The 16,359-nt window shown below is 41.6% G+C and overlaps 2 protein-coding genes across 8 annotated transcripts in view; one reads left to right on the forward strand and one right to left on the reverse strand.

Annotated features, from left to right (window-relative positions):
- LOC116840915 (methyl farnesoate epoxidase-like) overlaps positions 1-1,726 on the forward strand; it is a 5,299-nt gene extending 3,573 nt beyond the window's left edge. For all 5 annotated transcript variants that reach the window (XM_032808251.1, XM_032808253.1, XM_032808250.1 and 2 more), the window contains 4 exons: positions 82-199; positions 544-724; positions 1,013-1,272; positions 1,353-1,726. In XM_032808251.1, the coding sequence (XP_032664142.1) occupies positions 82-199; positions 544-724; positions 1,013-1,272; positions 1,353-1,534 (741 nt within the window). In that variant the 3' untranslated portion in view covers positions 1,535-1,726. The remainder of the gene's footprint in view (positions 1-81; positions 200-543; positions 725-1,012; positions 1,273-1,352) is intronic.
- A 439-nt stretch (positions 1,727-2,165) lies between these two features.
- The window catches only part of LOC116840914 (guanine nucleotide exchange factor for Rab-3A-like), a 42,311-nt gene continuing 28,117 nt past the window's right edge, over positions 2,166-16,359 (reverse strand). For 2 of the 3 annotated variants that reach the window (XM_032808247.1, XM_032808246.1), the window contains exons 2-9: positions 7,886-8,438; positions 7,257-7,554; positions 6,927-7,175; positions 6,393-6,625; positions 5,465-5,848; positions 5,252-5,354; positions 5,109-5,175; positions 2,166-4,547 (exon numbers count right to left, since the gene is read on the reverse strand). In XM_032808247.1, the coding sequence (XP_032664138.1) occupies positions 4,468-4,547; positions 5,109-5,175; positions 5,252-5,354; positions 5,465-5,848; positions 6,393-6,625; positions 6,927-7,175; positions 7,257-7,554; positions 7,886-8,229 (1,758 nt within the window). In that variant the 5' untranslated portion in view covers positions 8,230-8,438 and the 3' untranslated portion in view covers positions 2,166-4,467. Of the gene's footprint in view, positions 4,548-5,108; positions 5,176-5,251; positions 5,355-5,464; positions 5,849-6,392; positions 6,626-6,926; positions 7,176-7,256; positions 7,555-7,885; positions 8,439-10,971; positions 11,035-16,359 lie in introns of all 3 variants that reach the window. The other variant, XM_032808248.1, reaches the window with a different exon arrangement.

Genomic DNA, 16,359 nt, shown 5'->3' on the forward strand with positions numbered 1-16,359 from the left:
TATATATATATATATATATATATATATATATATATATGTGTGTGTGTGTGTGTGTGTGTACGTATATATATTTTATTTCAGAGCGAAGTGGCTAAGCACAAGCGAACTAGGATACATGGCGAGTTCAGAGATTTTATCGATGTTTACCTGGCGGAAATAAGCGCCGAGCAATCAAAGCTGATTGTATCGTATTTCGATGGTACGGAGCCTTTACGATAATTGAATAAGTCGACAAATAAAATGCAATGCCATGCGATAGAAATATGAATCTAGGCGTTTGTTGAATTTCTCTCGTATTGTGAATCTTGTCAGAAACAGGAAAATACGACAGTTACATTACGGAAAAAAATACGAGTGCAATACTACGACAAATAATAATGAATGAACGATAATGTAAGTAACGATAGTAAATAGGAGATATTATTCACAAGTGATTTGCTCAATTGGACAATTGTACAAATAAACGCCACAGGTTTGCGCGCGTATTAAGCTTTTCAAGCTTCGAAGCTGTGCGAATTTTTCCTAAGAATACTGTCGTTTCAGAGGAGCAATTAATTAGCATCGTGAGAGACCTCTTCAGTGCCGGCGTGGAAACGACGAACAACACAATTGGCTTCGTAATAACATATCTCGCGGTAAGGCAGGACGTGCAAAGGAAATTGCACGAGGAAATCAAGGAAGTTCTAGGCAAAGACACCCTACCTCGCATAGCGCACAAAAATCGGTAAACGTACACTTTAAATTTCTCGAAGTAGCATCTCACTCAAAACGATGAAGTACGGCAGTACTTTCATTTATTATATTATATTTTGCTAAAGATTTAATGATATATTTAGATGTTAAAGATTCTGCTAAAGAGATAAAATTATATTTTTTGAATAAATAATTCGCGGCGGTCACATTGCTTTTAGAGTGGAATTTCACTCCAAGAAATTTAGAAGGTAGATTTCACAATACTACTTTTTATTTACCGAATTAACAATCCAGATTATACAATCACAAAATTTTTCAGGCTGCCGTATTTGAACGCGACGATAGCGGAGGTATGGAGAATGTCAAATGTAGGTCCTACTTCGATTCCTCATCGAGCGACGGCGAATACGACTTTACTCGGTTACGAGATAAAGAAAGATTACACCTTACTGGCGAACTTTATAAGCGTACATATGGACGAAAAGCATTGGGGCGATCCGAAGGAGTTTCGGCCTGAGAGATTTATCAACGACGAGGGCGAATACGTCGAGGATCCTTGGTTAATGACGTTCAGCTTGGGTAGATACAAGAGAGAAAATATTTCTATATGCTTTATCCTGTAATATATACGCGAAGATTATAATACAGCAATCGAACAGGTCGTAGAAAGTGCTTGGGCGAGACTCTGGCGAGGCACAGCATATTTCTATTCGTCGCATGTCTGCTACAAAAGTTCCGCTTTGTGTTACCCGCAGGACATCCGGATCCGATTTTAGACGGTATCGACGGCTTCACAATCGCGCCACCCGATATAAGTGTTCTCGCTATTAAAAATACGTAAGTTTGTCAACATGTTGGAGTATCTCAGACGAATATAAAGTTTCATAAGAAAAAGTAAATAAAATTTTGTTCTAAAAAAACAATAAATCGCATTCAATGATGTAAGGAATACATGTTAATGCTTTACGTTGCGAAAGAAACTAAATCATAGCTTATACTCAATTGACTGTCGAAAATTAGCGGTTAGAAAAAGAAATATGTGTACATTCCTAGAAGTTATATAATGGACCATTAAGTACACTTGCTTTTTATACCCGGCTAGATCTGAAGTTACTTTTTAGACGTTAGAACGTCTATATACGTCGAGTAACGTCGGTTGTGAGAACTATATTCATAAAGATCGTGTCTGATATTCGTTGCTCAAAAGCATAATCTTCATTGCTCATTTGAACCCAGCCCTTATAGAAATTTAATACTGATAAGTGATAATTTGACCAGTGATAATTACTGTCGTTCAATAACTTTATTACTCGTACGAGCAATAAAATTACTATTTATTACTGGCCAATTTATCACAGCCAGTGATACTTTTCTATAAGGGAGATTTAGTTATTATTGTGCACAGACGCTGTGACAATAAAACTAATAAATTGATAATTATGTATGACGGAATAGTCAAGAATTAATCGCTATATTTGTACAATGGCGATAACCTTTATTTCGTTTCTTAAATACAAGTTCCTGCCTCAAGAGTAATATTCGAGGATTCTATTTACACTTGATGTACAATCAACACATTGTCTATTCACAAGAAATGCTTACAGGAAGTCTTCTTCTCACGTTTCACAATCCCCGAGGGGACGTCCTTCTATCTTTCCTTTATCGCTGACCACAAAAATTGCACGCTTTGGCGTCACTCGAAATAACGAACCAATCGTTTTAATTTGTTAAACGCTTTCCTCCGCTCTCACGTCGAGCACGATAAACAATGGAAGACAACGGATTCGAGATTCTCATGTAAAGACCGTACCAGCATGAAACAAAATCGTCGTCCCTCGTGACGCCGAAATCATCATTCGTCACGCGAGAACGCTCCACGGAGACTCTCACTTGCCTCGAAAGAATCGACCAATGAATGAAAATCCAGGATTTGCCGGGAGAGCCGGTGATACTTCCGCAATAAACAAAATATATATTCTCGTATATACAATCGTAAAATACACGACTGGCATGGACGTCCATTTTAATTGACGCGTTAACATCCTCACGCAAGGATTCTTTCAACATGCCAGAGAGTAATGTGTATGTATACATATATCTAGAGCTCAAACAAATACGTCCGGATATACAGTCGGACGTAACGTGACAGACGCATAAAATGATCGTACACGACAGGATAGAGAAGTTTCGAATCTATTTACACTATCAAGAATTTGGAGATTCGTATGGTCCACACAGACGTAACTCTTTCCTAAGAGCGATAATATCTATAGTATATGTAGTCATGATCCAACAATAAGTGTCGACTATATCTAGTAAGGAAGTGGTTGAAACTATCACTCAACCGATTTATCCTCAAAAATATTCTCAAAACATGAAAAAATTCATTATTCCCGAGGGATGTTTCCAAACCTTGATTAGAACACATATAAGAAAATATGAGTTTAATATTTTTTTTATGCTCTACAACATACCCAAAACTCACCAAATCGGTAGAGGACAATTCCGACCGTTTCCTTGTGAGTGACAGTTTTACGATCTCGGCGGATTCGGTACAAACACATTTAAAGTTCGTGGAACTTATATAATTAAACTAATTAATAATAATTGTAATTATTCATAATTATAATTGATTATAAATAATTTGAATTAATTATAATTATAATTAATTATAAATCATTGTAATTAATTATGATTATAATTTTTGATCGGTTTTTATCGGAAGCCATTGATCACAGTACGATTAACACGTAAAACTTATACAAATTATGACAAATCTACACGAAACAGAAAGGGACAGCACGAGCACGACGATAAATTAATACGACTATAATCCGCGTATAATCCGCGGCCGTGTGAGGTTACAGATACAAATGATTGGCGAACACTCAATTCTTCCGTGTCGGTACCAAACTCCGCGAAGAGAGATAAGGTGCGATTCGTACATGTTACCGTATGATCATTAAACGTTAGCTATCTCAATGGGAACAAACGTCAACGATTAGTTTAGAGCTTGAACCGTTCGCGCAAATTCGCGCAAGTTTAACAGAGAGTTCGACGATGTCCGGTTAGACCTCCGGTCAAACCTCGGACAATACGTTTACGATATCTCAAAAATTTCTCCTATTATTTACATTTGTCATGTGGGAGTACCATAACGATACCTAATCTGCGCATTCACAGTCTCGCGCATCGGCCTCATCGTCGCCTTCATTTTGTTCGCGTGTCATTAGAACCTAGAGAACCGATTGCTATCGGCCTTTCGAGATAATTCACGCGCGATAAGAATAACGTTTCGCCGAGACTCAATTACCGAGTAGAATTCCGAATGATTTCCCCTCGCAAGAAGATAGAAATCACTCATTGCGACAAGTTAATTCGTTGTTCTTGCTGCAAAACACACTCGTAATCGGAAAGGGAAATTCCGCTGATAAATTGTGCACGTTTTACAGTCGCGAATAGCAACGTGGTGTTGTCCCAGAAACGAGCAAATCCCTTAGAAGTATCAAGAGATGGAGTCGTTATCAAGACGACTTTACAGAATTAGAGAGAAGAAGAGAGAAGTAGAGAGAGACAGATAGAGATTCTAGATAATCCCAGAAGTTACAGTTTTATTGCACCTTCACTGCGTAAAGGCCGAGAAAAGACGAGATTGTCGCTAAATTACGTCGACATTCTGCGCAATCCACAGACCAATTCTGTCCCTGTGCAGTGCGTTTCTTGCCTGAATTGCGCCGTGATTCGAGACTAGATGACATCCCGCCTGCGCGAGCCTCAGGACGACAATGCCAGACCCAAGCGCGCGAAGACCATCTCCTTCCTCAGCCGCATAATCTCCCAGTAAATGTCATGAACTGCAAAGGTAAATTGCGAAATTCGAGTGGAGGTCGCTACTTTTTAACGACCACAGTATATTCAGGTATATTTGTACTGCAACGAATCGTATTTAATATCACGCTTTCGATTGTGACAATGAGAACAAAAAGTTTGTATCAGAGATCAGTCGTTAAGCTGATTAAAAATTTGTCGAGAGCTCAAATGTTTCTTAACTAAAAAGACATTTATTTTCAAGCATTCATTTCTCCAAAACTAACAAACATATAGTAAAAAATGTATTGATTATTGAAATGTTTCCTTTTCGTATCCTGCTTACGTATAATCCTGCTTATAATCCTGTTTATAAATACAATCAAATGTGGCAATTTATTAGGTATCATCACATATAAGAACAAATTATATATATAGTAAAAAAATAATTAATTTCTTTCTTAATTTATTATATTTAAAATATAATCTCTCTCTCTCTCTCTCAATAATCATGAGTCAATATATTTTCTACAAATGATATTTGAACGACAATTTTGTTTTTTAACATTGTCCTCATGCTTATTCCATACAAACTCTCCGAAACTTACCTGAGCTTTTGACAAGGCCGCGCTCAACGTATCTCAAGTAATTCAGAAAGTCGCACACCGCTATGATCTGTAATAAGACATGCGGTCTCTCATACAACGGAACTTCTCGAGATTGGAATATCTCATTAATTCACTCTACTCACTCGATTGCGACAGATCTGCGAAATGCAGTGCCATTGATTCTCCTGATCGCCAAGTCGCATACGATAATGGCATTGCCGCGGTGCTTCCAGCAGCGCACATTTCCTGAAAGCACAGTGCCGTCATTATCTCACAGAATCCATTCATAGCGCGTAATCAGTCTCGTTTGCAGGATGAATATTTATAACGAGCGATGCATTCGCCCGAGTACGTACTTGGGGAAAGCGAGTCTCGTCTTGTCGCTGACTGATTCGATGAAAATGATGCCGTCCAAGACGGCTTGCCTGACCTTGGAGCCCAATTCTTTGTTAGGGAAATCCAGGCAGAGGTCGATATCCTCCCTAAATACCCTCGCGACGAAGGGATCGCTCTTGTCGACGCATGGATTCGCCTTCCATCTGAGGAACTCTGTGTATACCCTCGGATCGACCTCCAAACCGAAGTCCTTGCACTCCCGTTCTCTCTCCTTCTCGCGGTCTCGCTTCCAGTCCCTCTCGAGCACCTCTCTATCCGTCGGTAAAGGCGGTCTTTGTTCTTTCACCGGCGAGTCGGGCGGCGAATTCTCCCGGCCGTACTTCAAATTGAAGTGCGACGGCGATCTACATCGGAATTGCAAATCGTCCTTGAGCGCATGCTGCTCGTTTGCATTTTGTCTCGCGGCGCTAAATAAGGATACGCCTCTAATAAATAATGATCCGGCTAATAAATAATAATCAAGCCGTTTGAAGCTGAACACCCTGTAGACCTTTAAACATTACCCATTCAGCAGAAATATCTAAAAAGCATCTCAGAGACGTCTCAATGATATCCTACTAGTTCTGGAGTCGAATAAATTTTACTTTCTTAGTTCTAAATAAATTTTACTTTCTAAGTAAACTATTTCAAAATTTTGTAAAAGTATTAGGTTTTCTTTAACTTCTCAAGGATATAAAAATATTTTCTTCAGAATTTTTAATGTTTTATATTTTTCAGTGCAGCCAATTACCAAACTTCAAAGATATTTGCTAGATATTTGTATCGAAATAATAATTCTATCACATTGACGACGCGCTTTTCTCACGAACTTTTTAATTCGTACTTCTTAATTATTAACAACATCTATTTATGAGGATCTTGAAAAAATGAACGAAATTCAATCGATACCTGCGATGTTTCTTCGTGAAAAGCCCTTGCTGGCTCTCCTCTCCGGCACGACCCTTCGTATCAATCTGAGGATGCAGGTGGGGATTCGGTCTCGACGGCGTGGACGTTAGCACCAAAGTCTTCAAAGCAGCTACTTCGGCCGCGAGCACCTCCGATTTCATACGACTCTCTTCCAGAAGACGCTCCGCCGTCGCCTGGCGTACGTTAGCCTCTCGAACCATGTTATGCGCCTCCTGAAAATACATCGTGTTGTGCGCGATAACTCTTCCATTTCTCTCGTTATTATTTCTGCTATTCGTATTTTATACATTCGATTTGATTAAATAAGAATGAAAGCTCTCAGCTGTACAATCAAGGTTAATTAAATGCCCTACAATAAAGGATAATTTATTTTTAAACAAAAAGCGCATGAGAGTAGAAGGTTAAACTTCTTATAATTAACCTTGACTATACATATTCTATTTATATCATAAATGTGAGAATTGTATTCTATTTATACTATTACTTATCCTTGAGGAGAAGAAAGAAACTTACTTGAAAGAGACTGGCAGTGAGTTCCTCGAGCTCGGTTTCCACGTCTTGTCTGATGCGCGACAGTCTAGCCACCTGCTCGTCCTTCAGCTTCAGCTCCTCGTGGGCCCTCTTGAGCTCCTCCTGCAATTTCTCCACAGCGTGCTCCTTCACCTCGGCCACTGCCCTACCCCACTGCAAGGTGGTAGGCGACGGTGGGCTGTTGATTTTCTTAGGAACGCACAGCAATTCCTGCTTCGGCAACGCTTCCGGCTGAAAACAATTTCCACAAATCTTTTTCTCGCGAATTCGCCACGACTGTCAGACCCGGGGATTTCGAGGATAACGCATTACCTGTGTGTCCTTGGACAGAGAGGATCTCCTGGAGGACTCGCGGGAATTGTCTTTCTTCGTCGAACCTGTATCGACATTCCCGTCTTTCGCTTCATCCGCCGAATCAGCTTCGCTCCATCGGAGATCCAAGGGTCTTGCGCGCTGAGTCTGAGCCTTCAGAACTTCCGGCTCGGAAGATTTCAGCTTGTCGCAAGGCTTCGCCGACTTTTTCTCCTCCGACAAATTTCGATGTCTCGACAGAACACCCTGCAGCTTCTCGTTGTACGTGAACAGTGAGGTGGTTTTGCTTGAACTGGAACTGAAATGTGCAATTCGTCAGGATAATCGATAATCTCTACTATGACGTTGGGCAACAATTAAATTAACAATGTATATATGTTAATAATTAACAGCATACAATTTTACCTCACATCGACTGAAAATTTAAATAGGTGTAATTTTCTGTAAATTTTGATTCTCTCAACGCGAAAAACAAATTCTAGGAAATTGGGAACTGACAACACATATTAATAATCAACATACAATTTCATTCTTTACATCGACTAAAAATTTAAATAATTTTCTTGTCAATGTTGATCCTTTCTCTCATATTCACGAAACACAAACGCTCTCTGAAAACCTGAACGCACCTGTCACCCAGGAACTTGTTGTCATCTTCGTCGAACAGACTAGTCGGCTCCTCGTCCTCGTCCTCGCGCTTAGTGGCGTACCCAAAGAGATCGGTGGCCGCCCTCGCGAGGTCGGACTTGAGTATAGGATGAGGCGGATGCAGACTGGCGCCGATCGAGCAATCGGCCTCGTCCGTATAAAGCTCATCCTCGTCAGTGGTGTACTCCTCGTCGCCCGTCGTCCCGGTGCTTCCGGCTCTCCTGTGCTTGGTGGTGAGCGGTCGGTAGGCGTACTCGTTCGAGCCGGAAACCGATTCGTTGGACTCCATTGACTCCGGCTGCTGCTGCTCCTGTACTTCCTTCATGATATACACTCCTCACCGCGTGAGGCCGGATGCAGCCGCCGAGCTTGCCGGAATTATCAACGTCTCCGCATTGACTTGCTTCGCGAGTGACAGGTGGCTGGAGTTCAAAGTTGCTCTTCAATGAAACGTCTTCTCTTCCCTCCCCTTTGCCTCGGAAGTGCAGCGATGAAATGTTCGTGCGTGGTTTCGACGACGACCGCAAATTATTTCTGCAGGCGGGAAATAATCAGGTGCCTTCGTTATTCAACATCGACAAATTGAGAAGTTCGATGTATCACGATGAATAATTATAAGGAGTAGAGAAAATTTATAGTGTTTCAACCAAAAAGATTAAATTCAAAGAGAAATTCGGTTTGCTTAGTACACTGAAAGAAAATTTATAGTGAGAAAATTTATGGCGAGTATAGAGGGAAAATTTATGATTTTTCAAAAATATTTAATTCAAAGAGAAATTGCTTTGTTTGGTATACTGAAAGAAAAGGAAAGGTTGATCTAACTAAAATTATAATTATTTTTGGCCCCAACCATATTTTTTTATTGCCCTAATATGAAAAATAATAATGTGCATATTAGATTAGTAATAATGTGCATATTAAATTATGATAGTAACGTTATAATAAAATTTAATTAAAAAAGTGTTTTCAGCAAAAAAAGAATTCTCAGCGTAATTTGATTTCAGGAACATTGACGCGAGCGTCAACGTGAATATTCGTGCGATCGCGTTATCGGAATTTGCGGAAATCGCGGCGGAAACCTTCCTCGCGCGAAGCCTTACGAAAAATCCTCGCTTTATAAATAACTCCGTGAATATCTCGCACATATTCCGGGCAGCGAAACGCGAACACGCGTGCTACACGCACATGGCCACCGTCGGTCATTACATAAGCAAACTTCGGGAAATTTAAGCCTATTAACGACCACGACCACGTCGAATAAACCTGTTATTCGCCACGGTCATTACATGATCGCGCTAAATTACGCGCCGCGAGGATTCACGTTACTAACGTGAATTAATTTTAACAAAAAGGAGATAAAACGAATAAAACAAGCGCGATTCAATTATTTACGCGATTCGGTTATTTCGAGCGTACCTGTTAATCCGTCGTATACAGTGCCTCTTGCATCGCATAAAATATTTTGCTGGATGAAAGCATTTGACTAATGTATAACTTTATTTTTATATTTCCAGCGGCTAATTCCCAGAGTTATATCAACGCCCTTACGCTCAAAATAGCCCTGACACCAATCCGTGACTTCTGGGAGATAAACAGACTGGTGCTTTAATTAAAGTATATTTCTGAATTAATTACGGTCTTTATATAATGGATTGAAACGAATCAACAACTACACACGGTATTTTATGCGTGCTGCGCACGTGTGTCTGAAAGCGCGAAAGAGAGATACGCATCTGACGACTCTCTTTCAACCGACTTATTCCCCTTGCGACACCACTTCGCTTAACTGCTAACTAACTAATGTCCACGTTCATGGGATACAATTTGACGTAATGAAAAGGAATGAGCGCTATCGTGCCGCACGCACGTCCTTACGTCACTGTGCCAGATCGCGTGGCACACATTAATACATGTTTAAAGGGACATTTGTACGACGGTGCAGCCAGCAGCAGCGCGGCTTTCCGATCTGTCAAATCTGAAATGTCAAATCGAGAGAGCAATTAGCGGGCCTCCCCTTGGAGTTCGCGCGCGCGTTACAGCTTCGTTGATGGAGTTACTCGGTGAACGGCAAGTTGAATCGTCGCCTGAGTGGAATACGATACAACGCAATTCCGCCAGCGAAATGATCGAATGCAAATCCGACACGTCGTTACACACCGCGCCGCTGTATATTGAATAAATCAACGACCAGCCGTAACATCCCTGGGCCGCGCGATATTCTCCAATTCCGCTTTTAATAACGTGTTCAGCGGCGCTCTACCGTTACGCACCTCGTCCCGGTATAATGCGGGAATGCAAACACGCGCTATCTTCTGCCTTGATGCCGCTAATTGACGCGAAAAATATGCGGAAGCGCGGACTGCAAATCGCTTTTGCGTATGACGCCATTAAATATTCCGCGACCGTCGCTCGAAGTTTATTTTCCACGAACACACGCATCAATTTGAAGTTTACTCGAAACTGCGAAACGCGAGGCGGGACTTCGGCGATGAGTTTCGCAGAAATCGCGCGACTTTGCGATGTCTCTGCAGAAAAACACGTTGTCCAACGTTATCCCTCGCGCTTATTCCTCCTTGAAATGATTCGCGCGAGCTGCCTCGGCAGCTTCGCGATTTTTGCGATCCGGCTCCTCGAACAATACTAACGACTCTGTTCGATCCAGGGAACAGGTCGCGCGGATTGTTTCCGCGCATTCTCACGAGCGCGAACCGTTAACAATGTAACAGCCGGTGCCGTGAAACACACGAAGATGATTTCCTTCGTGGCTATAAAGGGGACGCGCGGGAATTGCGTCACGGTTAAATCGTGATCGTGCGAGAAGGCGACGACGGCGAGTGGTACAGCCGGGCACACACGTTACGCTTATACGAACACCTCTCGCCGTCGCGGGTCGCGGGTCAGAGCCACGCGGTAAACAGCGCGCGAATCGCGAGAAATGTAATAATAATTTCATTGCAGAAGCGCGAGGAGACGCGAGAAAGTCGCATGTGGCAGATAACGATATCAATAGAATCAATTAGACTGAATCGAAATTAAACTACGTCGAAATTGGAGTCACAAAAACAACCTGAGTAAAAGATCTTCTCCCATAAACAACGAGCAAGTGTTGACACATTGAGAGGAAAAATATCTGAAAGATAAAAAATATTGTTTCGTTATATTAATAACATATTTTGATAAGATTAATAACATATTATGATAAGATTTTAAGAAAATGTATATTTTTTTATTTTATAAAAATATCTTTTTATTTAAAAAAAACATTTTGTATTAAATGTAAGTAAATATATGTTCGCAGTACCAACGAATAAATATTTTTTATTTTTTAGATATCTCCTCTCTCACAGGAAGGATGTGCGAAATTGGTAGGCTGATAGAAAAAATATATAAAAAATAAAAAATATTTATTCGGTGAATACTAATAACGTATTTAAATTTATATATTTATTTTTATACTTTTTATGTGCATAAAATAAACGATCATATGAAAAGATAAGATTTTAAGAATATATATATATATTTTTCTTATTTAAAAAATATTTTATATAATTATCATTGGTATAAGAATCGAATAAGTATATTTTATTCCTTAGATATTTTTTTCAAGTAGAAATATACCGACAAATATGAAATTGTAACGAACGGAATATGTATTCGATCGAAAAAAATTCCTAAATTAGTCTAATATTAGATGTTCCTCGCGTGTTATATTTTGTAAAACGATAGCGATGAGAAAATTCGAGAGTAACCGGCACGCTCTTCGCGAATCGATTCAGCGGAGCGCAGAATAAACGACAGAACGTCATTACGTCGTTCAGTCTGAAATAGCTCTCGCTCTCTGACGGGGAGAATTTTGACTAACGAGCTTCGGTCACCTCGAGATCTCAAGCGCAGTGATCCGCGCAGCCACGAGAGACGGCGACCTCGCGCGACGACACCTCCGCTGAGAATCGATCGAGGAATCTCACGGGGAACGCGACAGCGCTGCAGCCCGTCGATTCTGGAATATCCCGTGTGCCATTTATGATCCAAGCTGACGAACGCCGGCGTGCTCGCGCGCACGAATGCAGAACCCGGGGTCGTACGGTTGTACGGATCGATATCGTTTCGTGCTTCGTTACCCGGCTCGTAATCCCGCGCTCAATTATCAATTAGCACAAACCACCCGAGATCAAGAGACACGATTAACGAGGAGATAGACGTTCACCGTGAAAAAAATAGCGCCAGGTAGATCCACCGATAAAGCCACCGAGATATACGGCCCTGGCCTTGCCGGCTCTCTCACGCCTCGTGTGTGCCAGTTATGCCCCGTACACACCGGTGCCTGAATCGCCGGCGTTTCAGTGGTGTGAGTGCGTGCGTGCCTATTACTCATTTACCGGCATACACACGTACACGTGAAGCACACGTACACACGAAGCCCCGTGCGACCGTGTACCAGTCGCAGACACGCTCCATGAGCAGCGTGGCACGACGATAAAAGATACGACCTACACTTATCCATGTTTGCTTTCGTTCGCCCGCCCGAATATGAACGAGAGAAGGCAAGGCCTTCTCTCGCTCTTTCTCCGCGCATGAAATCATCGTCCTTTTTCCGCGAGACGTTGTGCAAAGCGAGAACCACCATGGATAACCCACGTAGGACTTTGATGCTGCGTCCGCAGGGATAGAACCCGGAAGACGACCTTTGCGCTTGTTTGTGACGATAAGCGAAAATCAGAGTAAAATCCTCTCAGCACGTATCCGTGGAGTGTAAAGTCGCAACCACGTTCGCCCGAATTCTTGAGCTCCACGGAAACAGTGAGTCAGGATTTTCGAATAGAGCTTGCGTGGGCAGAGTCGAAGAGTATTCGGTCCGCACGTTCTCTTTCTCTCTCCCGTTGTAGTCATAATATCTTCACCTTGCCGTGCGACTTAAACCCACACTAATAGCCGTTACTTGAAACTTATTCTACGTGACACGCTCAGATCTGAATTTAAAATTAGTTTTGAATTTTTCATCAGTACCATACAATGTATGCGACGTTGCAATTGAAGTTGCGAGTCAACTGAAAACTCACATCTAACTCTAGATTCAAATCAGTGTATATCACTTGAGGCAACTTTCATATAATGACTCCCATACGGCTCTTAAATGCGTATTAATAGTCGTTACTTGGAACTCGCCTCAAGTGAGACACTCAAATCTGAACTTGGAGTTCAACGTGAGTTTTTCAATTGAATCGCGACTAAAATTATATAATACCACGAATATCGCATAACTCGAATAAAACACTCTGATATAACTTGAAATTTAAATCCGAGTATTTCAAATGAAGGAAATTTCAGATTCTGTGGAAAAATCAAATTCTAATATATGCAATATTTGTATCCGCAGTCGCGATTTAACTGAAAAATTCTTCATCCAATTCTAAACTAAAATCTGAGTGTCTCGCTAGAGACGAATCTCTAGTAATAACCGTTAGCACGGGCCTTAGTGACGCAAGCAGCAGATTTTCATCCTCGCGTCCGGTTTCATCAGCGACGACGAAATAATACTTTATTCATCGCGCAAATCCTATTCACACGCGCGCGTACGCGCACACATACGCGCTGAATAAATATATCCGCTCTCTTTTTGCCCCCCTTTTTTTCGTCAAACGAACAATACAAGGAAAGAGACCTATTCATGAATAAGTTACATTGCGTTCGGCGAAACGTCGAGCACGAGGCACAGAGAGAGAGAAAGAGAGAGAGAGAGACACCGTAATTTCAATATATGCTAATCTATCAAGGGAAGGGAATTTCAAATCCACCGCCCCGTCAACCGCGCCCGAATCGTGAACGCTTCGCCGCGGATCAGCAAGATTCGCAATCGCGGTTAATTTCTCACGAAGATCGGAGTTTCGCGTAACACAGAGGCCTGGTGTGTTGAACAGTACATACACCTATCTACGCCTCGAGAACTAGACCAAGCGACGTAGACTTCGGTCGCGTGACCCAGATGCATGTAAGTAGAGAAGCGTAATTTAATTTCCCGCCGCTCTGTTAGTGTAATTGCGCGCCCGTCCGCGAAGTTAAGTAGTGTACCAACGGAGTGCGCAGCACCGGTGACATACGGTGACGTAATAATAACGACTCCAACTTATCTGCTGAGGTCACGACACTGAGAGCCTTCGCGCGGCAAGACGTGTCACCCTCCTATCTAAACAGAGGCCATTCAAATCGTGGAGATCGCGGAGAGGGAATTCGCGGAACCCGGTGTTTTCGTCTCTTCTCTTTTTTTCTCTTGCTTTTTTCTCTCTCTTTTTTTAATAGGAATTCACACGCGATCAAACAACTGCGATAACAACTTCCTTGCCTGGGCCAAGGTTGCCGGCGTTGAAGCGAGCGTAGTAGCCAAGTGGCCGGAAAATTTTCAAGCCGAAATACGAATCGGAGCGTGTCACTTTACACGCGGCTGCACGATTTGACACCTCGTAACTGCGTGTGCCCGTTTGCGGGGAATGATTATTGTGCATTGATTGCGACAGACGTATTGTGTAGATGCAACTCTACGTGCGTATGTGTGTACACGCGAAGAAGTATCATTATTCTGTTAAGAAAAGCGATTGCTCAGTTTGCTTTCATTCTTTCAAGTAATGGTTATCTTCAAGAAGGAATATTTTCTTGATAATATAACCTTAACCTCCTCAGTAGTGACTTGGTCACAGTAGTGAAATAATTGCGCAATTCCCCCAGTTTTTTTTTTTTTTAGATAAGCATATCTAAATATCTGTATCGCTATTTTTTTTATTTAAAAAACAGAATACGAAATACATCTGATTTGTATTTGCTATGAGTTAAAAAAATGCAATACTTTAGGTAGAGTAAAAATTAAATGTTTTACAACGAAAATTTTCTGGCCATATCACTTAAGGAATTAAAATATATTTGTCACAAAAATCCTAAAAAAGTGTCATTATTATGTTATTATATTCATAAAAAAAAAATTTGTTTTCGTTATAAAAATATTAAATTTTAAAAAATTGGTTTGTTTTGATACAGTAAACGAATTTTTATTTCAATCTGATATTTTTTATTGAAATACTAAATTTATTTGAATTCAGAAAATAAATATTGGGATGAATTTGATATAAAAATTGGAATGAATTTGATAGCGAACTTGTGTGTGTATGCGTAATAGATTTGTTATGACAGATATATAAATTTATGAAATACTTGAAACAAATAACATTCTCTCAAGTGCAGTAACTTTTCTGTACGTAAGAGAGAACGAAAGAGGAAAAATAGATACATCTGTAACTGTGTCCCCTATCGATAACGTTCCCAGTTTCCGAGAGACTGCATCCTATTTACATTTTCCGGCGATATTTACCGATGACGCATAGGCACGCACGCAAACGCTATCATTTCACTTTTCCGATGTTTGTACGGTGCGCGACGAGTCAGCACTCGTTGCGTCACAACGTCGTTAACAACCGCGTTTTCATACCGCGTACACGGCGCGACGTATTATTTTCGTCCCGGCAAGTCACGTGCTGCAGCGATACGGAAGCTGCGGCGCGGCACACGTTGTTTGGCATTATCCGTTGTGGAATTGACACACCGCGTCACGAACGATAGAGACAATAGCGCGAGTTAATCCGGCGCGGTGCGCATTTCGCAGCCCGCCCCTGCGGGGCCGACTGACAATACCGTATTATCGCGTAATTCGTGCCGAGCCGTTGTGCTCCCGCGACCGAGAAGGAGATGACGCACAATTCGACGGAAGCGAGAATAACAGGAATGACATGAGGAATAAAAATGTCCGCCCAAATCGAAATTTCGATCCCACTTTCAGCCTCCCTATTCCACTTACAATGCTATCCCTATTCAACGCTTACTTTGACGCTGAAGAAAGTGAAAAAGGAAATTTCACATATCATCAAAGTCAGAGTAAATTGTATCATTAGAATTAAACCTACTTTGCTAACTTAGTTCTTATTGCGTTGTAAAATTCACGGTTCAACATAGGTTCAACAAAATTTCGACTCGGACGGTCGTGCTGTCTTTCGTCCGTGGAACAGGAACGCAGATTTATTTTCTGTACAGACGTGAAAAAGATACGCTTCACGTGAAGCAAGAAATTCACGGGAGCAATTACGAGACCGAGAGAGAAAGAAAGGATCCCGACTCGACGAGAGAAAGTTGGAGCGCGGACGCTCGAATTTGAGGAGATAAAACGATGAGGACAAGACGCGCCACCTAGAACACGACAAATTAATGCGCAAAGGCCGCGGCAATACGACTGATGCCGTGTGTGTAGCCACGGCGGGAGCGAATACGAGGGGAACGCGAATGAAAAGAAATACAGCAGTCGTTTCCCACGTATATCAAGACCGGTGCGCCGCATCCGCTATTAAATCAACGTTTACAATGCGCCGCGCGAGACCAGCGAGACGTCGCGAAGGTTGTAGCGTTTCACCTGAATACA

The sequence above is a fragment of the Odontomachus brunneus genome, unplaced genomic scaffold (assembly GCF_010583005.1).
Source record: "Odontomachus brunneus isolate Ranch 3 - 2012 unplaced genomic scaffold, Obru_v1 Obru_scaffold_013, whole genome shotgun sequence".
Lineage (NCBI taxonomy): Eukaryota > Metazoa > Arthropoda > Insecta > Hymenoptera > Formicidae > Odontomachus > Odontomachus brunneus.